A 25,256-nucleotide genomic window follows, 5' to 3' on the forward strand; every position below is an offset into this window, starting at 1 on the left:
ACTGAAACAATAATTAAAAGATATTCTGCAATTTTCAGAAAAGACTACCAGAAGGAAAGGTCTGGCAGAGGACTAATAGCTTGTGAAGTCACCAAGCCTAAGTTCCATCCATATCAGCCTCCAGCTATTACCAGCAAAGAAGCTGTGTTGTTAATAATTACTGTTGTAAATGCTAAAGGGTTACACATTGGATGCATTATCTAAACCGAAAGAGTGCAAGGAAATTGCTCCCTCCTATCATAGCATGATTCTGCAGCATCAGTAAATATGAGCTCCATCTGTTAAGAGATCCTAACATTCCATGGAGCAGTTAATACATCAATGAGATTACTTTGGATATTGCATCTTAGTGATTCATCCATCTTATAACAACTCCCCATAGGGGGGACGTACAATCGAGCAGTATATCTGCTGAGTTGGATCTTAACTAGGCAAATGCAGTGTTATAGTGGCCCCTCCCAAACCATTTCAGTGACCATGTAATCTACTTACTCCTTGTGGAAGCACAAACCAACAAAAACACCCCCAAATCATTTGCAGTAAGAAGTATAAAAAATCTCATATGACACCAAAGTGGGAAAACTAAACTAAGTTGACTGGAAATGTACAAACATTGCACAGGGCACAATAACAGCACTGACAATCTTGAACTGCTGTATTTGGAAATAGCTCAGCAGGTATGCACCACTTCTGAAAATGTGGGTGAGAAATAACTCCTTGTATAAAGTACATTTTAAGGAAAATTATGCCAGAAGCAGTTGAAGCATGGCAGCAGTACCCCAAAAACTGATGGCAGAATCTCCTAAAGCAAAGCAGCACTATTTATGCAACTTACAACAACTAAACTGTAATAATCCTTCAGAATTCTGGAAATCAGTAAACAAGCTTTTTGGTAACTGAAGTCACAATTTTATATCATTGACCTCCTCTCATCAGAAGATACAGCTAGCAGATCTGTAGACTTCTTCCATTCCAAAAAATCATTACAGCCAATTAGAACCTTCGTCCATCCACCAGTTACTTCCAGTAGCAGTATACTAACTGAAGAGCTGGTTTCTAACCTCAAACCTACAAGTATATTGGAAAAAGGTGTTAAGGAAACTAGGGCCATGACTAGGTAACTTTCAGCCTTGCTATCTTCCCAGCAATCTGCAGCTGTCCTGGAAGAAAGGTATTTGCTTGTATTGATTAACTAGAGTACAGTAGTGATCCAAATGTTCGTTTTTCAAGCCCACCCTAGGAGTACATATTAAAGAAATGTGTATGGAATGCCATAATTGCAGTTCATAAACAGGTGAAAAAACAGCCTTGTTAAGCACCACAAATAATGATTGACTTCAACAATTGACTAAGCTTCTGGTGTCATTCTAAGGGGATCCATTATCTGTCTGCCTAGGATGACATGATCGACAGACCATGATGCTTTGCCAGAGATGGCCTACACCTGTCGCCCTTGGGATTCCGGATACTGGCTAAGGCTCTTGCCACCCCCTATAGCGCCTTTTTTAGGCAAAGCTCAAATGACAAATTCACCACCGTAACAGGTACAAGCAAGCAAAATCTGAGGGTAATGCTACTCAGTGCTACAAGTCTAAACCTCAAAATGCACTCACTCACTCGAGGCACTCCTTAAAATGGAGAATATCGACATCTGTGCAGTGACAAAGACCTGGTTCAAGGCTCCAGAGAGCACTCCTGCATTACCAGGCTGTAATTCATACCACACCTTTTGGCCACCTAACCTGTACCGAAATACTAAAGGCGGAGGTGTGTCCATATTCATTAAGGATATCCACACCTCCAGGCTAGTTGCTCAGCATGATGCATCTGAGATTATCCAAGTGCAACTAACTCTGGACAAGACCGCAATCCAAATTGTAGCTTGCTACAGATCCCCCACCATGCCCCAGGATTCCCACTGCTCAATTCTTGATACACTGTAAAATATTAGGATACAACCCAACACCCTAATAATGGGTGATTTCAACTACCCCACCATTAACTGGGAAAACTACTCAACTACCAACTCTTTTGCTCAATGTTTTCTGGAATTCATAAATTCCAGTGCCTTGGATCAACTTATCCACACCCCAACCAGGGGCAGCAATATCCTAGATCTTGTCATTACCAACATGGGCGACCGGTGTTCCACACCAGAGGTCAATTCCTCGTTGGTCAGATCTAACCACAAGCTAATCACCCTAGACATCCACATCCCACCCCCACTCCCCCATTAGGGAAACCACTATAAAAAATTTCTCCAAAGCCAACTTCACGCTTCTTAAGACAGACGTGGCAAACTTCACGACACCCATGCAGACAGACAATAGAGGTACGACTGTTGAATCCTACACCGATGCACTTTATAAGCACTTGCACAAGTGCATGGATTATGCTATCCCTAACAGAACCCAGATGCTATCCTCTAAAAAAGGAACCCAATCTGGTGGTCCCCTGCCATGAACAAACTCTACAACAGAAGAAAGAAACTGTTGCAAAAAAGAGTAAAATCCCATGAGTGAAGGAACTCCCTGGTCAGCCTCAGTAAGAAGCTGAGATCCCTCATAAAGTTCTCCAAAACTAGTTAAAAAAACAAAATCACCACTGATTCTAAAGACCACCACAAAGCATTCTAGAGCTGTATCCAGAATCTCAATGGCAACACTCAGATGTGCTCAAGTTTCAGCACAATGGCACTAAATATACAGAACCAACTGATATTCCCAACATCCTGGCAGATAGGTTCAGTGCTAACTTTACCCCCCTCTCACCCCCTAAAGGGCCCATCTCTGTACCGGAAGAATGCAAAATTCCTGTAATCACGGCTGCACAGGTAAAAACCACACTTTCCAAAGCCAAGAACACAGCATCCATGGGACCTGACAGCATCCCAAGCTGCGTTTTACATGAACTACAGAACGAACTAGCACCCCACCTAAGTACCATGTTCAATCATAGCCTCACCTCAGGCTTTGTGCCCACTGAATGGCGCACATCAACGGTTATCCCACTCCACAAAGGGGGAGCCATCATGAACCCCGGGAACTACTGCCCCATTAGCTTGACGAGTCTGGTCTGCAAGGTCATGGAACATATCATCAGGGAACTTATAAACAATGACATTGGTAATCTCCAAACTCTGGACCCCACCCAGTTCGGCTTTGTAAAAGGCAGATCATGTCTCCTAAACCTGACAGACTTCTTTGAAGCAGTCACCAAAACCATAGAAGAGGGTAAGGTGGTTCACACAGCCTAACTAGATCTCACCAAGGCTTTCAAAACCATCCCCCACTCTCGAATTATAGATAAACTCACTAAACTAGGTATAAATCGCTATGTCACAAAATGGGTTGCCAGCTGGCTCACTGACAGAACCCACACTGTGAAAGTAGCAGACTCCAGATCCGACCTCAGACAAGTGGAGTACCACAGGGTTCAGTCTTGGGTCCTCTCCTGTTTGATATCTACTTCTCTGAAGTACAGGCTAACACAGAAGGTCTTTGGCTAACAATGTTCGCAGATGACTGCAAACTAGGAGCCATAATCGAAACTCCTAACGATGTGGACATCCTACAAAAGGGCCTCACTGAGACAGATGCCTGGTGTCAAAGCTATGGCCTCAAGCTCAGTTCCAAAAAGTGCATTGTCATCCCCTTTGGTAAAAACTCTGTACCCATGAACTACTACAAAGGCGGTAGTCTACTTAACACCGAAAGTATGATGAGACCTTGGGACACAGGTGGACAGTAGTCTCTCCTTTGATAATCGCATCACCACAGTAGTCAGGAAATCCTTCTACATGGCACACCTCATCAGAAAAAGGTTTCTCATCCAGGAAAAAAGCGGTCATCGTTCCCCTCTACTCGTCACTCATTAGACCCATTATAGAGTACAACCCCCCTTTTGGTATGTACCTCACAAGACATCTACAACAACTGGAAAGGCTGCAGAAATACCTCACAAAGAGGATTACTGGCCTCAAACAGATGCCCCCTACACAAACCGTCTCAAAAAACTCCAGCTTTACTCCATTGCATATCGCCTACTCAGAGGCAATCTCTGCCTAACATACAAAGCTATGTCAAACCCAGAGCTGTTGGACTCCACTTAAAGAAATCCTTGTCCCTCCAAGCTACATGCTCTAGGGACCTAAACCTTGTCACCACAATAAACAAAACATGCTGGAGGGATAAATTCCTGTCCCAGAGACTTCCCATACTCTGGAACAAACTACCTGTCTATATCAAACAATGTTCCTCATTAGCACACGTCAAGAAAAATCTTGATGATTGGATGAGAAATAGGAAATTCAGCCCGGGGATCACTTCTGTGGCTCTGCTCTACAGGGGCAAAGGAAAATAATTTTCCTGGGTGACAAAAGCCAGGATACCTTTTTGGTACCAATAGCTTAGTTACCTACCTATGAACCTAAACTATGTTAAGAAACTAAAACAGCTTTAAAAGCTGTTAAATGTTTTATTCTACTATACTTGTAAATAAAAATGCACAGTATAATGAAGTACCTAAAAGATTTTAAAGCTGTTCATTCTTCAGGGAGTAAATTTTGTTTCTGCCTGCTGTTTGGCAATACTGCGTGTTCTGGCTTTCAAAGGCATTGAAAGCTGGTCAAACACTTCACACTCCTACACTTTTTCTGTGATGAGTCCTACATAGAGCAGGTAAAGCTCCATTCACTACAAAGAGTTACAGTTTGGTCTCGACAATCATACCCAGCTTATTATTTGTTCTCCACTTGCCTGCCAAAATTTACCTGGAGAGCTTTCCCATTTAAGTGAGTTTCTGGGCTTCCATGTCTGGAACACACAATAAGTCGGTTATGATCTGTATCATAATAAACAATTCGGGTGAAGTATCAGAGCAGAAAATATCAAGAAAATATTTGTAAAATAGCGCATACGGTATATAAAACATAAATCTAGAAATGTGAGTGAAATAAGCTTCAGCTGTGGAAGGTATAAATTTATCATATCGAATTTAGGATTGAAAAAACATACTGTATGAACATTTTCAGTAGTATTTGTATGTATTAGTACCATTGTAAGTATATGTTTTGAAGTAGAAAATGTAGAAGAGAGTTTATAAGGAATATTGTCCTGGAAGCATGTGCATTTTGCATTTTTTAACAGATGCTTCCTTTGTCTCTTGAAAATCGGGTAGGGTTTGCAAGCAGTGCCAAACTGAAGGTCTGATTGTCAAAGAAAGGGAAGTGGAATCAGTTTAACCATTTTATAAAGAAGGGAGTACAGGTGCAGGGTTTCACACTCTATTCAATAGGAAGGCATTGGCTTTTGTTAGAAGTTATTTGTAAGGGAAACATTTTTTCTGTGAAGCAAAAGGGAGAGTTCATATTCAAGATGTAAAAGTAGTATTCCTTTTCCAATATATTTTCTACCTTAGAGTCAAAATTATCCATGCTTAGAAGGGTAACATTATTTTTTGCTCTTGCAATTTCTGTATGATGATAAAAGTTTAATTTTTGGTAAAAAATACATGCCCCCAGATAACTGAATGCATTAGTGATCTCCAACACTATTGATTTCAGTAGTTTTGGAAGCAGGACTTATTGAAGTCATAGAAGTATGGCATTATTTGGTGGTAACTGTCAAACACAAACTGAACTTTGTGCATCATAGCAAAAGAAAAGTGTGAGCCTTTAATAGAATTAACTAGAATCAAAGAACCGAATACTAAAATCTTTGCTGCTGCCTAAAGTTATGTATTGAAGTACGTCCATTGTAAACCCTAAAAATGTGATACTGTCTAAAATGACCTCTGCTACATACATTTGCAAAATTTGCATCTGGTCATCATACAGTCACCAACTTTTGTATACAGTTGTACAATACTCAGGGTCATTCTTTACCACTATATTTGGTTGCATTCTTCAGGGATTTCCCCATGAGGTACAAACCAGAATGTTGAATTTCTCACTTGGGGTCCGAACTGTTTATCAAGGATGTTCAAAATCTACGCTGAGTTAAACAGGAGAGAGCAGGAGCTTGCTTGCATATATCAACTGAATGGGATACCAAAACCCCATGTGCTGCCAGGGTGTAAACCAAAACGTGAGAGAGAAAATGAAATGCCTTCTCTAGAACTGTGCCAATCCCAGCAGGCCAAAAATCCATGTCCACTATGAGCACTCCTGAGGGATCCCAGTAAAATCTTTTGACTGCCTGTGTGCGCCCACTGCATGCTGATTCAGCATGGAGACATGCTGAGGGCAGCTTCTTCCTCCATGTAATAGCTTGAAGAAATACCAGCATTAGATGCTTTAGTCCTCCAGCACCAAGAGCCAGAGGCACACTCTCACTTATTGTTCCCTTGCCCAATTCCTCACCATGGTAATTTCAGTTCCCCCCCAAGCACACACTTCTGGAGCAGGAGATTCAGTCCTTTTTATGTTGAAGGGCAGTCATGTTAATTTCCTTGAAAGATTCTACTCCCATTTCTTTTCCGTCTCCAAAAGGACTAGGAGCCTTTGGCCTGTACTGAATCTCAAAAGGTTCAGTTATTTTATGCAGTACAAACATTTCAAAATGCTGATACTTCAGTTGCTTCTGTCTTGCACAAAGGAGGTTTGTTTTGCATCTCAGATATGCAGGGTGCTCATCTCTACATCCCATTATGTCAGACCCTTTCCAAAGATCTTCCCAAGATGATGGTGGAAACATTCACATCAGTTGCCTTGAAGCCAGTGTGCAGAACCTGTCTTTCTTCCTTCCCTTTCTTGGATTACAAGGGGGACATAGTCCCCTCAAAAACTGATTGTGTAATTTAGTTTTCTGAAGATGAGAACAGTCCAGCTTGATCACTAATCTCTTAAGCAGTGTCCCTTCCATTTCTGTATTGATCTTGACATCCTTACTTTCTCCTTTGGACAAGCAGGGCAGACCTCATGCTTTCCTTCTTTGAGATTTGGAAGATGCGAAGTTCTGTGGGCTTGAGTCAGTAGGCAGTAATCCCTTATTCCCAGACCCATTTCAGGGGCACTCCTTATCCATGTGGCCATCCTTAGCAGGACAGGCTCCTCAGAATATGAATGGGAATTGAAGCATGATGTGCTGTAAGAGATCTTCAGGGAATGGAGAATTTCTGGAGAGGGAACGTCTGGCAGTCACCAAGCAAACTTTTTCTAAGTGGTTTGCTAATCTGTTTATATTTTGCCCCCCATAGTGGCTGATTTCCCTTTGGAAAAAAATATGTGGCCAGATGACACTCCACTAAAGGTATGCATGTTTCCAGTGCTTTTTTCCCCCAAAGAATATCTTCACTGTAAATATCTGTGCTGTGGCTAGTTGGTGTTAGTTGCAAACCTATATGGAACATTACTGTCAACCTCAATCTCTGAGTTGAGCTAGTTTTGCTCCATCTGTACTTTAGGACTGAACCTTATAATCTTTTATCTGTGGATTGTCTTCCGATTCCTTCCATATCTGTTTTTTCTATGCCGCTTAGAAATCAACATTTGATGTATGAGCTTCTCAGACTTGTGTGGAAGAGGCAGACATGGATGCCTTTTGATACATTGCTTTCAGTAAGGCAAATAGTGTATTCCAGCATCTGCTTACCAGAACCACAAAGGAAGTGGATTTCTCCTTTGCTGGTCTCTCTCTTACTGTCTGGTTTCTAGATGCCATTAGTACCATTAAAACAATGCTAATAATTTTAGAGTTGTCTGGTAGTTGTAGTAGGAGTGGTGGTCAGACTTCCCAAGCAATACTATCATCATCATCTTAGTCGTCGTCATTGTTCCTGCAGCCTAGAAATCTAACCAGGATCTGAACAGGCATCATCAGTGGTGCTGGCTTGCTTTACCTGCTCCCTTACTTCTTTTTTCTTTGGATAACAGCTGGGGAATTATTCTTGTAAGGAAGTACTGGCTGAGATTGGCTCAGGGAGTCAATAGTGAATAGCTAATACTAGATCTCTGAGGGAATTTCAGCGAGTAGGTCTCTCTGCCCTCTCTCCTTTCCTATCTGACCAGATTTTTTATTACTTTTTTTTTTTACTTTTACTTTTCTTTAGTTCCCTTGTCATTTGTATCCACTACTAATTAAAAGAACTGAAGAATTCTGGATCTGTGCCATTCTTTGGAAAGTTCATTTCTCCACAGTAGGAGAATTACAAGGGCAGGGTCAGCCAGCTGTTCAACAGCAGGTAAATCTTAGGCAGTGGTAAGGGTCATCTGCTTTTGGAATGCTGTAAGTGTGAGGACCTGCTGAATGAGATGTCAAAGATTTGGAGTTACATTAGATGCATTACTAATCGAATTTTTTATGCTGTTTGAGTTTTGGCAGGTTTATGGGGTTGTTCAATGCCTTAGTCACAAATAAAGGAATGATTGTGAAATCATTTAAAAAAATATTGCAAAATGTAGTTTAGACTTCATTAAGAATCATCCTTTGCTTTACTGATCCTGCATGATTTTTTTTACCCGTTTGATTTTGAGGCAACTATTTGTTAACTGCATGAGCACAATAGCTGATACAGTAGTGCAGTATTGTTCTTCATTAGTGAATCTACAGTTTCTGGTACATATTTGTGCATCCTAAAAAGAAGTTGTCTTGTACTTGTCACATGAATTCAGTTTTTTTTTTTTATCCTGCATGTGGGGGCAGCTACATGTTCAGCTGATTTACTCTGTGATATAATGCACTCGATGCATAAGATTGCTCATTCCCAAATCCCACCACTTCTCTTTTTGCCCCCCTAAGCATCATAAGAAGCGTCAGTATGACCATCAAATTGTCATGCCAGACTTTTGCTCTTGCATTGCCTGTACTGTCTCCGGGAAACATTGTTATCCGTACTTGTTCCCCATCGTTGGGAGTGGGAGCATGTGCAGCAAACTGCACCCCAGATGTAGAGCCTCCTTATTTCACAGCAGTTGCTAACAAGGCTCTCAGAAGTGACCGAGACTACAGAGAAGCATTCCACTCTGCAGGCCTATACCTCCAAGAAGAAAACGGTCTCAGTCTGAATGGAGCAATATAATGTTCTAGGCTGTAAGTGATTCTGGTGTATCCCAGGAACCTGCACTTTTGTGGGTTGTAGTTATTCCATGGTTATGGTGAATGTGTCTGTTGTTTGTGTGGTTGTCTGGATTATGAACTTGTGGAGGTAAGAAGGGGTATTCCAGCACTTGGATGGTCAAGCTTTTCCTTAAGGGAGTACTGCCTCTCTCTCTGTCCCACATTGAGGAACCCATTCCCCCTGCAGTGAGACTTGACCTTAATGTTAAGTGTGTTTGTGAGATGACATTTAAACATATTCTTTTAGCAACATTGAATTCATTTCATGGAAAACCTTTAGCTAGTGATAATCACCTCTGTACTTTGCATCTCAAAGTTTCAGTATGTCTATGTACAGGCTCATTTCTGGTGTTTCACAATGATAGGTTATTTCTAAGGGACAAGTCTTATGCTTCCTTCTAATGGAGATTTCCAAGAACTAATACCTCCATCTGTTGGTTTTCTTCATGGCAGCAGTAAACATGGTAGAGCCTGCTTTTAACTCACTGACCTTGTACCAGCAGGGTGCATGAGTTTAAGAAGAAGAGCTAGTTTTTAATGTCCTTTTGCTCCAGGAAAGGAAGGGCTTTCAAATGCCAAACAGCTGTTTTCTAAGTGGATTTCCTGCTGTATTTTTATTTGCCATCTTCCAGCATTACTTGCTGCAGGAAAATCTCTGTTGCAGACATCTGCAACTGTGGTTTCATGGTCCTTAGTACTCTGATTCACCACCTATTATTGTTTTGAGTGTGATTTGTCAAGTTGGACTGCCTTTGTGAAGTTGGTTCTGTATGACATAGGTGTCTGAGCTCTAACCTTTGGCAGATTTCTATCTCTTTCTACCTTGATGGGTACTGCTTGGGATGCAGCCCACCTAGAATCCATAAATGAGGGCACTTGCAGCTAAATATGAGAGATACATTCTTCGTGATCAGTTGATGTACATTAGTCTCTCTTTGTTGTTCTGAGAATACTGTTCCACAAACTCCCTTCCAATGAGTGGTCCTTCCATCAACACTGTTTTTGAAGCTCCCTGCAATTCGGGCAAGTATATGTTCTTATATTAGACGTCTCTTTCTTTTTTTACAGGTAAGTGCTTGCTTGTGCCTAGGCAAACTGGTAGTCACCAAGGACAAGTGCACTTATGTCGTGGCATGTATCCATAGCAGAGCTCATGGATATCCCCAAATGCTGAGTTTTGTTGATGCTACAGCAGTCGTGGGTCTGATTTCCACAGTCACTTTCTACACAAATGTGTTACTCTGAGACCAAGTTACTTAACCAGTCTTTACTCCTGGGTTGTCCCTGAAAAGGGATTGTCTATCCAATGGGCTAACCCATTTAACAGTTTCTTTTAATAGTGCCTAACCTAAGACCAATCAAGGATGATCCTATAGTAGAGCAACTGCTGCCATAAAAAAATTTTGACCTGTAACACACTTATTTCAGGGTACTAGATTTTCAGTTGCGTGTGCAGTTCATGTCAGCTGACTTTTTTTAAATATACGATTATAAGTAAAGCTAGCAAGTTCAATCTCACCACTAAGTATTCTATTCTGACTCTGTGCAAGCCCTTAGGCACTCTGCAGGTTAGACGCAAGATACCCCCCCCCCCCCCCCACCACCACCTTGTACAAAGGCACGATGCATATACTTGCTCTGATTCATCTAAATTGTTGCTAATGCAGGACTAATAAAATAATATGTTGTTAAATTAATCTGTTTTTCCATTTCAGAACTCTCTGACTGTAATTGAAGATGCCATGGTGGATGTGTCTATCACTAGTGCCAATGTGTTTGAGAAATTCCAGTTTGAGCGTGTTGGTTATTTCTCTGTAGATCCAGATAGTACAGATAAAAAGGTCAGTGGTTTATTTTCCCAATGATCATGATCAGCTGCTGTTTTAAGTACGTTTGTGTTATTTTTTGTGTTGTGCTTCACCTTATTTCATCCTGTTTTTAACACTACACATTCCCTTTTTGAATCCTGCTTGCAAAATCTCCATTGTTTACTGCATACAGTTCTTGTACAATGCGATTGCTTTACTGACCTGTATGACCTTTTTCTATCCCCTTCTTTATCTTGTCACTTCTGTCCATATTTAAGTCCCAGTTTCTATGCACATATTGCTTCACTTTCCCAACACACACTGTGTAGCCATGAATGAAATATATTTTGTTCTACTAAGTCTGCTTCTAACCTCAGTTTAAAACTAACAAGGGAAAGTGGTCCATATGCTTACAAAGTGCACTGGTTATAATGGGTATAATTTGTACTGTACATGTATACTGGTCTGTATCCGAGGTGGTGGTGCTGCGGTAGCATTGTTGCCTCACAGTAAGACACTGACCAGTTCGACTCTCAGCTAGAGCGTCTTCTGCGTGGAGACGTGCATGAATGGGCGTACCTTCATTGAAGGTTGTGCGTTAGGGCTGGCAACTCAGCACGTAAAAATCAACTGCCAGTCATTAGCAGACTGGAGTTCCACTGTGGCGACCCCTAACCGGGAAAAGCCGAAAGACACAACAACAACATGTATACTGGTCTGTGTAATGTTGAAATATAGGTATGTATTTATACCAGACATGGTTGTTTTCTTGTAATGGAAATCAGCTGACTTTACCCAAGACTGCTTACTAAATGTGAACTACTTTTGTACTACATTTTCTCATGTTTGGGGGCACAGGATGAATGGGATGAAAAAGGGTGATTTAGGTCAGGAAAAGCAGTATATAAAAATTAAAGCAAAGGAGGCACCACCGAAAGATGAAAACTCCTGCGGTTTGAAATAAGTTGCAAACAGTCAAAAAAGTAAATACCATCCACAGAAGTTAAACACAGCACGCAGTTCCAAATGTATATTATGGAGTATAATCCAACAATATAAAAGTATCAAATGGATCAAAAACGATACAGACGCAGACTACTGCAAACAGTCCAAGTTTTAATAGTTAGCGCTTTCACCATCCAGGCTTCATCAGACAATGAACAGTCATCTAAACTAACAAATTAAATAGTATCTCAAAGATTTCCATTGGATAAAACATTTGTGACGTCACATAGAACCTAATTCATGAACTATTCACAAGTTAAAACCTGCACATACCATATTAAAAACCATAAAACATATGAAACAAATATAATAAAAGGTTATATGTAATGAGATATATAATAAAAATACATATACCTAAAAGTATATACATGTATGAAAATGCAATAATACATTCTTTTTAAAACACTAACTACAAACCATCATGGCCAGTAATAGAGTGTCTTGCCTTAACGGTCAACCTTCTACTTCGGAGAACTGGTTTGAGCGGTACCTTATCATTGAGCCCAGGCACCTTGTTAGCCCTGAGTCTGATGATCCATTTCAACTCACATTCCTCCATATATGTCCCAATGTCACCACCTCGTGGATTAATTTTAATGGACTGTATAACAGAGAAATTGAATATATGTGCAGAGCCAGATATTCTATTATGTTTGGCTAAAGCATTAAACTCAGAGCCCACACATGATATACGTGCTCCCTTACATGCTCACGTAGTTTCCTATTAGTCTTTCCTACATAGATCACCTTACAAGAGACACATCTAGCAAGATGCACTAAATTCTCACTCTGACAATTGGTACAAGTATGAAATGTAAATATTTCTTTAGTGTTAGGATGTACAAAAACGTCCCTTGTATCAATGAATCCACATTGACCATAAGAATTACATGGTTTAGTGTTAACTTGTACATCTAAAAAGCCAGTATTAGTGGGACCAAGGGGTCTCTGGCACAGAATCTGCTTCAAATTCTTCTTATTTTTAAAAAAGAAGCTAGGTTTAGGGCCAACAATTCCACTTATATGTTCATCTAAAAGAAGTATATCCCAATGTTTCTCTATAATATTCCTAATGTTAGGAGTATCTGATGTAAAAAACATAGGCATCCTCAAGGTGCCACTCCGTCTATTCTGGGACATAATGTCCACCACTGTATCTCTATCTGAACAATACGGTTTTGCCCTTGACAATCTTAGCCAGTCAACCTCAGTTATGGCACAATCTATTTCATTACTATTATAATGACGGTTCAAAAGTTTTTCTTTCAAATTAGTGAATTCCTGTTGATATCCCTCTTCATTTGGATTGAGTCTTGAAGCCCTCGTAATCTGGCCTTTAACCACATTACCAAAGACAAAATTTGGATGCATACTACTGCGATGTAATAGGGTATTGCGGTGGCATGCTTTCCTATGTATAGCTGTGTTAAGTAGGCCATTGCCAAGTCTCTCAACATGGACATCTAAAAAAGAAATGTTATATCTTGATGAACTAATAGTAAAACTAAGAAAACCAGTTAAGGAATTAATAACGGTGACAAAATCCATTAGTTCAGATTCATTCCCTCTCCAAATCAGAAAGAGGTCATCAACAAATCGTCTGTAAAAGCCGACTGACCGCTTAAAAATATCCAAAGGAAATAACATTTCCTCCTCCCAGTTGGCCTATCACTATGTTGGTGTAGCTATTGGCATATGACGTGCCCATAGCCACGCCATCGTTCTGAATATACGTGTTGCCATCAAACATGAAAATATTGTTATATAAAACAGTCTCCAAAAATAAGGTCAATAAAATCAATATGCTTGCTATCCAAATTGGAGTGCCTGGACAAATAACTTTGATCACTCCAATATCATTGGGTATCACCGTAAAAAGACTTTTGACGTCTAGAGTAACCAAAATAAATGGTTCTTCAGCACCCACATCTCTCATATAATCATATAGATCCAACAGGAAATGCTTAGTGTCTCTTAAAATGACAGTATTGTCATCGACCACAGGTCTTAAAAAATACTCCAAATAAAGGGAAAACGGTTCTGTAACCCAGCCCTGCCCTGCGACAACAGGTCGCAGTGGGGGTCTGGATAAGGACTTGTGGACTTTAGGCAATCCCTGTATCGTAGGTATCAAGGGGTTATTAACCCTTAAAAATCTAAAAAGCTCTAGACGTCAAACGTCTTTTTACGGTGATACCCAATGATATTGGAGTGATCAAAACCCATAGTTATTTGTCCAGGCACTCCAATTTGGATAGCAAGCATATTGATTTATTGACCTTATTTTTGGAGACTGTTTTATATAACAATATTTTCATGTTTGATGGCAACACGTATATTCAGAACGATGGCGTGGCTATAGGCACGTCATGTGCTAATAGCTACGCCAACATAGTGATGGCCAACTGGGAGGAGGAAATGTTATTTCTTTTGGATATTTTTAAGCGGTCAGTCAGCTTTTACAGACAATTTGTCGATGACCTCTTTCTGATTTGGAGAGGAGATGAATCTGAACTAATGGATTTTGTCACCGTTATTAATTCCTTAACTGGTTTTCTTAGTTTACTATTAGTTCATCAAGATATAACATTTCTTTTTTAGATGTCCATGTTGAGAGACTTGGCAATGGCCTACTTAACACAGCTATACGTAGGAAGGCATGCCACCGCAATACCCTATTACATCGCAGTAGTATGCATCCAAATTTTGTCTTTGGTAATGTGGTTAAAGGCCAGATTATGAGGGCTTCAAGACTCAATCCAAGTGAAGAGGGATATCAACAGGAATTAACTAATTTGAAAGAAAAACTTATGAACCATCATTATAATAGTAATGAAATAGATCGTGCCATGACTGAGGTTGACACGCTAAGATTGTCAAGGGCAAAACCGTATTTTTCAGATAGAGATACAGTGGTGGACATTATGTCCCAGAATAGACGGAGTGGCACCTTGAGGATGCCTATGTTTTTTTACATCAGATACTCCTAACATTAGGAATATTATAGAGAAACATTGGGATATACTTCTTTTAGATGAACATATAAGTGGGATTGTTGGCCCTAAATCTAGCTTCTTTTTTAAAAATAAGAAGAATTTGAAGCAGATTCTGTGCCAGAGACCCCTTGGTCCCACACTGGCTGTTTAGATGCACAAGTTAACACTAAACCATGTAATTTTTGTGGTCAATGTGGATTCATTGATACAAGGGACGTTTTGTACATCCTAAAACTAAAGAAAAATTTACATTTCATACTTGTACCAATTGTCAGAGTGAGAATTTAGTGTATCTTGCTAGATGTGTCTCTTGTAAGGCGTTCTGTGTAGGAAAGACTAATAGGAAACTACGTGAGCGTGTAAGGGAGCACGTATATCACATACGTGTGGGATCTGAGTCTAATGCTTTAGCCAAACATAATAGAATATCTGGCCCTGCACATATATTCAATTTCTCTGTTATACAGTCCATTAAAATTAATCCACGAGGTGGTGACATTGGGACATATATGGAGGAATGTGAGTTGAAATGGATCATCAGACTCAGGGCTGACAAGGCGCCTGGGCTCAATGATAAGGTACCGCTCAAACCAGTTCTCCGAAGTAGAAGGTTGACCGTTAAGGCAAGACACTCTATTACTGGCCATGATGGTTTGTAGTTAGTGTTTTAAAAAGAATGTATTATTGCATTTTCATATATGTATATACTTTTAGGTATATGTATTTTTATTATATATATCTCATTATATATAACCTTTTATTAAATTTGTTTCATATGTTTTATGGTTTTTAATATGGTATGTGCAGATTTTAACTTGTGAATAGTTCGTGAATTAGGTTCTATGTGACATCAGGAATGTTTTATCCAATGGATATCTTTGAGATGCTATTTAATTTGTTAGTTTGGATGACTGTTTATTGTCTGATGAAGCCTGGATGGTGAAAGCGCTAACTATTAAAACTTGGACTGTTTGCAGTAGGCCTCGTCTGTATCGTTTTTGATCCATTTGATACTTTTATATTGTTGGATTATACTCCATAATATACATTTGGAACTGCGTGCTGTGTTTAACTTCTGTGGATGGTATTTACGTTTTTGACTGTTTGCAGTGTATAAAAATTGTTTAAACACAAGGACTTGCATGTTTTGGATCATGCTTCTAAAAGTGGCACTTGGTCAAACATATTTGTGCATACCTCTTGCCTTTCAGACTCAGAGTTCTTTAAAATATTGAGAATCTTGAATTTGTAACCTTGTTTACCCACATATGGCATCCTTAAGAGCTAAGGGTTTCATGTATGTCCTGGGTTCCCAATTTCTTCTTAGTCAGTCACAAAGTTCAGATCTGCTGCCAACATATATCAGGGGAATGTTGCTTTATTAGATGCATAAACAGTTATGTAAAATGCACCTGCAGGTAGTCTGTCACAAGTCTGAACTACTACAGAAGCTTCATTCTTTACCTTGGGAAGGAGCCCAGTGTACCATGGTGGCAGGAAGAATTTGGAGGCCTTCATCAGTTCCACTGCTTAGAAGAGAGACTGGACAAAGGACATGTCCCAAGATTGCTGATGGAAGTATTAAAGACAGGAAGTAAAATACATGGATCCCAAGTCAAAGTCCAGGCCTGACTGTTTTTCTTACTCCTGTGTGCTTTTGGTAGTCTTGTATTTTTTTTTTACCAACAAGCTCATCATCCTTTGGAAAGAGGGTCATTATCCTTGTTTCTAATCTGTGAACAGGCTTGCTTGGAGTAATGTTCTAGTATTTGTTCTTGGGAGTGAGACCTTTGTTTCATATGACCCTTCCTCTTGGTCACTGAGGCAGTTATGCGAAGAACATGTCCTCAAATTCTCTGAGTATAAACTCTGGCCAGGAGGAAAAGCTCCCTTTGTTTCCCTTTGAGCATTTGGCGCCTTTCCTGCAGAGTTTGAAGTGAGCCTCATAAGTCTCTCTCCTCATTCTTGGCTCATTGGTTTCCTAGATACATGATGTAAGTATGACTGTTAAATAGTTGCCAGATAAAGATGAATCTTAAATAATAAAACCTTGTCTATTTGTATACATACAGTGGCATTTCCATATTGTGTACTTCACTCTGAAAGAAAAGCTAATGATCTGAACCTACCTGCAAGTGTATCACAAATTATTGCAGAGGTGGACTATGCCTTCTGCACACCCACTTTTTCAGCTAAGCCATTTATTGGCCTGTATGCCTGCAGTACCAGTCCTGGCACATGCCTCACCATGAGATGCCCATCACTGTGCTCTGTGTCACTCAGTCTTTTCACTTTCTCTGCCCCTCTGTCCCCCTGTGGAGAAGGGAAACAAAAGCTGTTTTGTAGGTTCTAGCCAAAGAAGGCTGTTTCCCTCTGAATCCTCAGCTGTAACTATGTCTAATGAAATTTGACTGTATACTTTAAGAACTGATATATGTTCTTTTGTGTTTCATTGCTGCAGTCCTGCCTTATGGAATTTCCTGCCACAGAAGTCCTTGGTTGACTGGACTACCAGAGAATATTTTCCCCTCCTCCTGAAGCTGGCGAATGCCCTGTCAGACATCACTATATTTGGGTATTGGGTATGAAGGGAGTCAGACGGTGACAAGACCTCAGTTCCTTCTTGCTGTCAGATCCAAAAGCAGAGAGCTAGTCAGTGCATCAGTTGGTCTGCAACAAAGAAGACGTCTAAAGCGAAGTACCCTGTTGGGGAACTTTTCTTGTGTTTTTTGACTAATGTCAAAGAAAGTTAATAACTGACTCCACTTTGCAAACAGATACCTCACCAGGACTTTCATTCTTTTTGTGTGACTTGTTTGGGACCAGAACATGACGTTCCTAAGTGTCTGTTTTGTGCTCACTTTAATAGCAGAACTGTCAAGCTTATGGCTGAGATTCTAACTAAACATTTTAGCGAATCATCAGGGCCTTCACGTACTATGTTGTCCACCCGTCGAGCTGAAGTAGATATCCCTAGGTGGAGAAAGGAAGAGTTTCAGATTTAAAGCCTCAGACAATGCTCATTCACCATTGGCCAGTCCTAACTATGTTTGTGATTGTCGAAGAAGGTGAGATGCATTCATAGAACCCTTCTGTGACTGAGGTGGTGGCACAGGCCTCTATTGAAACGCTTTTGGAGTCCGATATGCCTCCAGGTTCCTCTACTTTCTTACAAGCCGAAGGACTTAGCTCATCAATTAGGTCCAGGGCCACTTTGCAGGCTGCAGCTTCAAAGAACTGCTCTGAAACTGATGACAGTTTTACTCCAATCTTTTTCTAGTCCCCAGAAAAGAAGATACCTGTAACTGGAGGCCTATTTTAGACCTGTTAAGGCTCAACTGATTCTTGCAGGTCCCAAAAGTCAAAAAGCTGACTCTTCAAAAACTATTGCCCACAATTTCCCCAGCACCTTCATGGTAACCTTAGATCTAAAGGAGGCATACCTCCACATCCCCATAGAGGAATCACACAGGAGGTTCTTATTGCTTCAGAGCAGGTATGAGGCATTACTAATTCTGTGCTCTTCCTTTGGCTTGTCTACTGCACCCAGAGTTTTTCACAAAATGCCTAGCCCCTTTGATAATGTTCTGCTGGACAAGGGGAATTCAGATTTGCCCTTACTTAGACAATTGCCTCGTTCAGGAAACAAGCCTATAGAAAAACTCAAAGCAGATCTGCTTTATACCCATAATGTACTGACCTCAGTGGGAGTTCACCATCAATAACCAAAAATCTCAAATGCAACGAGCAGTATTGTGTTTCTGGGAACTTTACTGGACTCATCTCTTCAGAAGGCTTTCCTCCCTCCAGATAAGTTTACCTTTCTAACTCTGTACTTCAGAAAATCTGTGGCTAAGAATTAGCTCACAGCCAGAGAATGTTTCAGGGCCCTGGTATATATGGCCTTTTGCATCTTCATAATCCCCCTGCCCAGACTACATATGAGAAAACTACAGTGGTATCTCAAAAACATGTGGTACTAACATTCTTAGTCTCTTACCTTTAGAATAAAACTGCTTCCATGCCTCAGGAAAGCTTTTGCCTGGTGGGTCTAGGCATGCTTCCTCAGTCTGGACCTTCTGTTCAGGTTCATACCTTAGGACCAAACTCTGACAACAGATACATCAGAAATAGCCAGGGGTGCCCACTAAAATAACTTCCAGACTCAGAGCAGATGAGATTCCAAGTTCAACAAACACATCAACCTAAAAGAACTGATGGCAATCCAAAAAGGCCTGATTGCCTTCAAAATGAAATAGAAACCCACAATCCTCCTGGTGAAAACAGATACCACAGTTATGTGGTACATAAACAGGGGAGACCCACTCTTACCCCCTTGCCGACTAGCAGTGGACCTTTGGGAAATGGCAAACTCCCTAGGGCTGCACCTCATGGCAGAGTACTTACCAGGAAAATCCACTTAATTAATGGATCATCTCAGCAGAAGCCTGTTAAACCCCCACAAGTGTCAACTGCATCGGGAAGATGTCCTCCTATTCTCATGCTGCACAGTATGCATTACTGTAGGAAGGTTGCTGCCTGCAGCACAGGACATCCGGCCAGTATACCAAAGTCTTAGGAGCAGGAGTATGTGCAACATTTAATGTCAGAACTGTAAACAGATGTTTGCTGTAAAGGTGACATCTGCATGTACCCACTTCAGAACTTTTCTGCTGCAGTGATCTTCGGAATTCTGATCGCCAGCTTTGGGAAGCAGTTCACTCATGTGACAGCCATCTGCTACAGATAAGTACCCTTTGGGGGTTTTTTGTCATCTGTTCCTTAGCTTTTCAGACATACATGTCAACTAGAAAGGGGAAGTGTGCTTGTGGAAGACAAATTCCACACAAGGACATGCACAATAAGTGCTTGTTTTGTCTAGGGTGAGGCCCACGACCATACATCTTGCAACTTTTGTAAATTATTTGTGCATAAAACTCTTCGCAGCCATCTGGCTGCTCTCAAACTTTATCTATAGAACCAGAGGCTCCAGGGTCTAGCGTTGGGTGTAGAGGGCACAGGGTTAGGTACCTCCGACAAGCCGCCTAGGAAGAAGGCCAAAAAAGTTAAGCCGAATGCTCATGCTGCATCTCAAGAGTCTGGTGAGACTCTAGGCAGATGTTAGCCCAGGGTCCCATCAGACACCTGTTTCTCAGTTGGAACTGGGAACCATAATGTAAGCTGGCCCGACAAAAACGGTAAGTACATCCACTGAGGTTGATGAGGGGGAGTCACGGCTCATGGCGTCGGAGGGGCCTACTCCTGCTCTGCAATCCTCCCAGATGTCGACTTCTAAATCTACCCATTCTTCAAATCCCCTGAAGAGAAAACAAACATTAAAACATACAGAACAGCAATGTGCCCCTGGATGGGAAGTTTTCTCCCAAAACTTTTCAGGGCATTCCAGACCCTACAGTCATAGGTACCTCCACCTCCTCTTACTCCTGTGCAGGCCTTTGAAGAGTCTGAGGAAGAGTACTCCTCCTCTGAAGACTCCCTTACTTATTGCTCTCAAATTGAATTCCCCCAAGGACTTCATTGCTCCTAAGGAAGAGGACTCTGATCTCCAGGGGAAGAATTTTCTTTTGGAGATACCATCTCTCTCATGAGAGAACACTTCAAATGGCAGGCCTCAGATGTCTCAGAAACCAAAAAGAGGTATTTTGAATTAATACAGCTGGATCAACCGTCACCATCTGCAGTCCCTCCCTTGCTTCCAGCCTTTCAATATGCCTTTTTGGCTGCTTCACTGGCCCCTGATTCTCAACCCCCAGCTTCTAAGAGCCCAGACATGTTCTATAAAGTTCCTTAGGATACCCAGTACCTATTTAAGAACCCCCTGCAGTCATAGCAGTCTCAGCTGACAAATCTTCCAGGCAACTGCCTTCCACCTCTTTATTCCCTACTGACAAGGACAGCAAGTTTATGGATAGGCTATGGAAGAAGGTCTATACTACTTCCACTCTTGTCATCAGAGCCCTAAACTATCAAACCCACATGGCCAGGTTTGTTCTAGACATCCTTTCTAAGGCTGCAGCCCTCTTGCCTGATGTACCAGACTCGTCTACTAAGGCCTAACTAAACTTCCTTCTCTCTACTGCCTCACAGGTGACAAAGCACTCAATTAAGTGCAGTTACAATGCAGTGGAGGCCTCTTCTAAATCTGCAGCTTCAGGCTCTGTATTGCGAAGATATTCTTGGGTGAGGCTACAACCTCTCCCTATGAATGTACAAACCAAGTTGCTGGATGCACCACTAGATAATAAGTCCTTTTCAGTGAAACATCTGCAGAACTCCTCAAATCCCTGCAAGAAAAGTGAAAGGAGTTGCAAAATTTAAAACATTTACTGGTTTCACCTATCCCTAGGTACCATAGAAACTACCCTCAAAGGGACTACCTTTGTTAGTAGACGGTCTTCTCATTCTGCTCCACCACAGGCTAAAGGGCAGAGACTGCCTAGGAAACATTCCACTCCTAGACCACCTTCCTCCAGTAATAACACTCCCTTTCGGAAGCAGCCTGACCAGGACGAAACCCTTCAACTGTGACTCAAACCTACTACCTCCCTCCACCCCCCTACCCCTTTGCCGCACCATCTCCTTACCCTCCTGGTGGAAGATCACCTCAGAGGCCTGGGTCCTCTCCATAATTCAGAAAGGTCATTTTATGACTTAGTGGGCTCTACCCCCCTTCCACGGGATACTCCAGTCCCCCTCAAGTCAGCTACATCTTTTCCCCTCTATTCTGGATCAACTTCTAGCCCAGGGCACCATAGAAAGGGTCCCACCACACCAGCTAAACAAGGGATTTTACTCAAGGATGTTTTTGGTCCCAAGAAAAGATGGTCCCTGGAGACCAATTCTAGATTTGTCCATACTTGGCCTTTATCTCAAGGTTCCAACCTTCAGAATGTTCACCTTGCCAGCTGCCATTGCCCCTTTCCCCCACAGGCCTTTATGGTATCCCTGGATCTGAAGGACACCTACTTTCACATTCCTATTTACCCCTGCTACAGGAAATCTTACGTTTCTCAGAAGGTTCCTTGCATTTTCAGTTGTCTGCATTACTTTTGGGCTCTCCACTGCCCCCAGGGTGTTCACAAACTGTCTAGCACCAGTGATTGCCCACTGCAGGACACAGGGCATTTAAATATACCCGTATCTAGACAACCTGGTAATACTTCACCAGGCCCTTCACACCCTGCAACATCACCTACTCCTGGTGACCAAAACCCTGGCAGACCTAGGTTTCACTGTGAACCATGATAAGTCCCAACTGAACCCTGAAAAAGACCTAGTCTTTCAAGGGTGCAGGATAAGAACCAACAAGATGGCAGCCTTCATCCCCTGCCAGAAGGTAAAAGACCTCAGTCTTTACCTCTATAAGCTTCTCTCTTCAAACACAGCCAGAGAATTCCTGAGACTCGGGACACATGGCATCCTTGATACCAGTGCTCCCTCTGGCAAGGCTGCATATGAGGAAGATCCAGCGGGTACTAAAGACTCATTGGAATCAACATTCTCATCCCCTGGATATCTCCCTCCCCTTACCTACCATGCCTGAAAAACGAGTTGGAATGGTGGATTACAGCCATCAATCTCAATCAGGGCATGCTATTGCAGTTACCTCCACCCTCACAGCAAATCTTCAGTTGTTCTGGCTTGGGGGCAGTTGTACAACACCAGCAAAAACTAAGCAAAGTGCAGGGAGAGTGGTCTCCACTAAGGCAATGGGATCACATCAACATCAAAGAGATGATGGCCCTTTACTTATCACTACAGGTCTTCCAACCAGCCCCCCTACCTGGAACCTTGAAGTAGTCACAGACAATATGACTGTCTTGTGGTGCATAAACAAGCAGGGGTGGACAAGGTCTTACTCTGTTTGCAGCCTAGCCATACAGATTTGGTCTCTTGCTTCATCTCTGCAAGTCTACCTTCAAGCAGTTTACATTCCTTCAGCAGAGAATGCTATGGCAGACACTCTTAAAAGAACTTCTGCACCTTGTCACGAATGGATGCTTCACAGAGAGGTCTTCCTAGATCTTATACACAAGTGGGGTAGTCTTCAGGCAGACATGTTTGCCTCCTCCCAGAAGAGGCAGATGCCTCTGTTTTGTAGGAGGGATCCACATCCCCGGGCCTGGAAAGTGGACGCCTTCTCTTTCCCTTGGGCAGGGATGCATCTTTATGCCTCCCCTCACATAGATTCAGAAGGTCCTCCTGAAGATTCAGAGGGACAAACCAAGTCCAAGACAGCATTGGTTTCCCCTTCATCTACTAGCCAAGGGCAATCACTACAGATTACCCCACCATCTAGACCTACTCACACAAGATGAGGTCCCTAATACACCCACAGGTGAGCAGTATCAGGCTCACTTTATGGGCAATGAGGTTCTGATCCCCTTCAGGCACCTATACTCAGAGGACGTACTCCATGTCCTGCAGGAGGCTAGGAAACCCAGTACCAGCAGCAATTATGTGGCAAAATGGAAAAGGTTCTCCAGGTGGTGTCATAAGAAAAAACAGGACCCTTTACTCACTCCTGTACCCATGGTCCTTTCTTACATTTGTGAACTTCTACATTCAGGACTAACATACTCTTGGGTTAAGGTCCACTTGTCTGCCATTTCTGCTTGTCTTCCTTTGGTACCTCCTCTGGCATTCAGATTAGAGGTTAAGCTTTTTTTAAAAGGGTTCCTCCATATCAGACACCCCCCCCCCGCAAACCAATACCTCCTACATGGGACCTGAATTTTCTCCTGGAAAAACTCACCTTACCTCCTTTTGAGCCAGCCCACTCTGCTTCACTGAAGCTATGTACCTGGAAAACAGTACTGATGGTGACCCTCCCATCTGCCAGGAGGGTATCTGAAATCCAAACCCTGATGGCCATCCCTCCTTACCTCATCTTCCATAGAGACACGGTCTTCCTCAGGACTTAACCCTTCCTTCATGCATAAGGTGGTTAATGAGCTATCCTTGAATCAGACCATTAACCTTCCTGTCTTCTTCCCTCAACCTTAAAATTCCTCTGAAAGAACTCTACATTCCCTAGATGTCCACAGACAACTTGGGTATTATGTGGACAAGACCAAACCCATTAGATTGTCTGACCAGCTATTTGTCTCCTTTTACCCAAGGGCCTTGGTGAAGGCAGTTTTTAAATAGACTATCTCTTCATGGATATATAAGGCTATCTCTGCATGCTACTCCTTTCATGGCAAAACCCTAACTGAAAGCGTGAGGGCTCATTCCATTATGACAGCTGCGTCCTCAGCTGCTTTATTCAAGGGGGAAGACTACGCTTCTATCCTAGAAGCTGCTACCTGATCATCAGTCCATACCTTTACCAGACATTACAAACTAGATTTGGCTTCTAGGACCAGAAGTGGTTTTGCTAGGTCCATTCTACATGGCCTTGTAGACCAGGGACCTCATCCCTCCTCCCAGGCTCCTACCTAAAGATTTGGTACTCTCCCTACAGTAATAAGTACTGCAACATGAGAATAGAAGGGCATATAATAGTTCTGTAAGAACTTACAATAACCTTAGATGTCCTTCTCTTCCCTGTTGCAGTATTCAGTCCCACCCTCCTACCCCCTCTTTACCTGTTTAGCCACTTGAGGGGACAGTTTTTTCTCCATCTACCAAACCTCAGCATCAGGCATATGCCTCCATGAGGCACCCTTTATCCTGGTATTACATGTGGATCTGAAAAGCTTTCTCCTTCCTCTTCATTGCTTCCAGGGGTACTACTGTATGCAGCAGTCCATTCTGAAGTGGGTACGTGCAGACGTCACCTTTATAGCCAAAGTTGGTTTATGGCTCTGACTTCCAATGTTGCACTTACCCCTGTGGCTGGATGTCCGGTGCTGCAGGCAGCAACCTCCATACAGTAATGATGGTGGGTTGGGAGGGTGGCCTAATGGTTAAGGTGTTTGCCTTACAAACACAAGGTGCAGTGTTTGAGTCTCGCAAGGGATAATTGGCTAGGCTTAAAATGGCTCAGAAGGGCAGTTAGCTTAGTACTACTCTATGAACCTATGAACATAGAAGAGAAGGACATCTAAGGTTACGGTAAGTTCTTACACAACTATTCTTTTTTCTCAGCATAGCCAAAAAATGGGATGTGCCACAGATAGAGTTTTTTGCCACCAAAGAAAATGCTCACTTGGAAAAGTTTTCTCCAGTAACAAAATGAAGTCAGCCTGGAAGACGTGCCTTTTCCTTTCCTTGAACAGTCCTATTCCTCTATGCTTTCCTGCAGTACCACTGCTACCCAGGGTATTGCTGAAGATAAGGGAAGAGAGGACAAGGGTAATTCTGATAGACCCAGATTGGATGAGGCAGCACTGATATCCTCTATTACTCAGTCTAAACAACAGGGA

The 25,256-nt window shown here is 41.9% G+C and overlaps 1 protein-coding gene across 1 annotated transcript in view; it reads left to right on the forward strand.

Moving 5' to 3' along the window:
- The window catches only part of QARS1 (glutaminyl-tRNA synthetase 1), a 1,547,311-nt gene that overhangs the window by 1,460,489 nt on the left and 61,566 nt on the right, over positions 1–25,256 (forward strand). The window contains exon 23 of the mRNA XM_044078737.1: positions 10,772–10,897. Within this exon, the coding sequence (XP_043934672.1) occupies positions 10,772–10,897 (126 nt within the window). The remainder of the gene's footprint in view (positions 1–10,771; positions 10,898–25,256) is intronic.

Source organism: Protopterus annectens, chromosome 7.part1 (genome assembly GCF_019279795.1).
Source record: "Protopterus annectens isolate FY-2018-M chromosome 7.part1, PAN1.0, whole genome shotgun sequence".
NCBI lineage: Eukaryota > Metazoa > Chordata > Ceratodontiformes > Protopteridae > Protopterus > Protopterus annectens.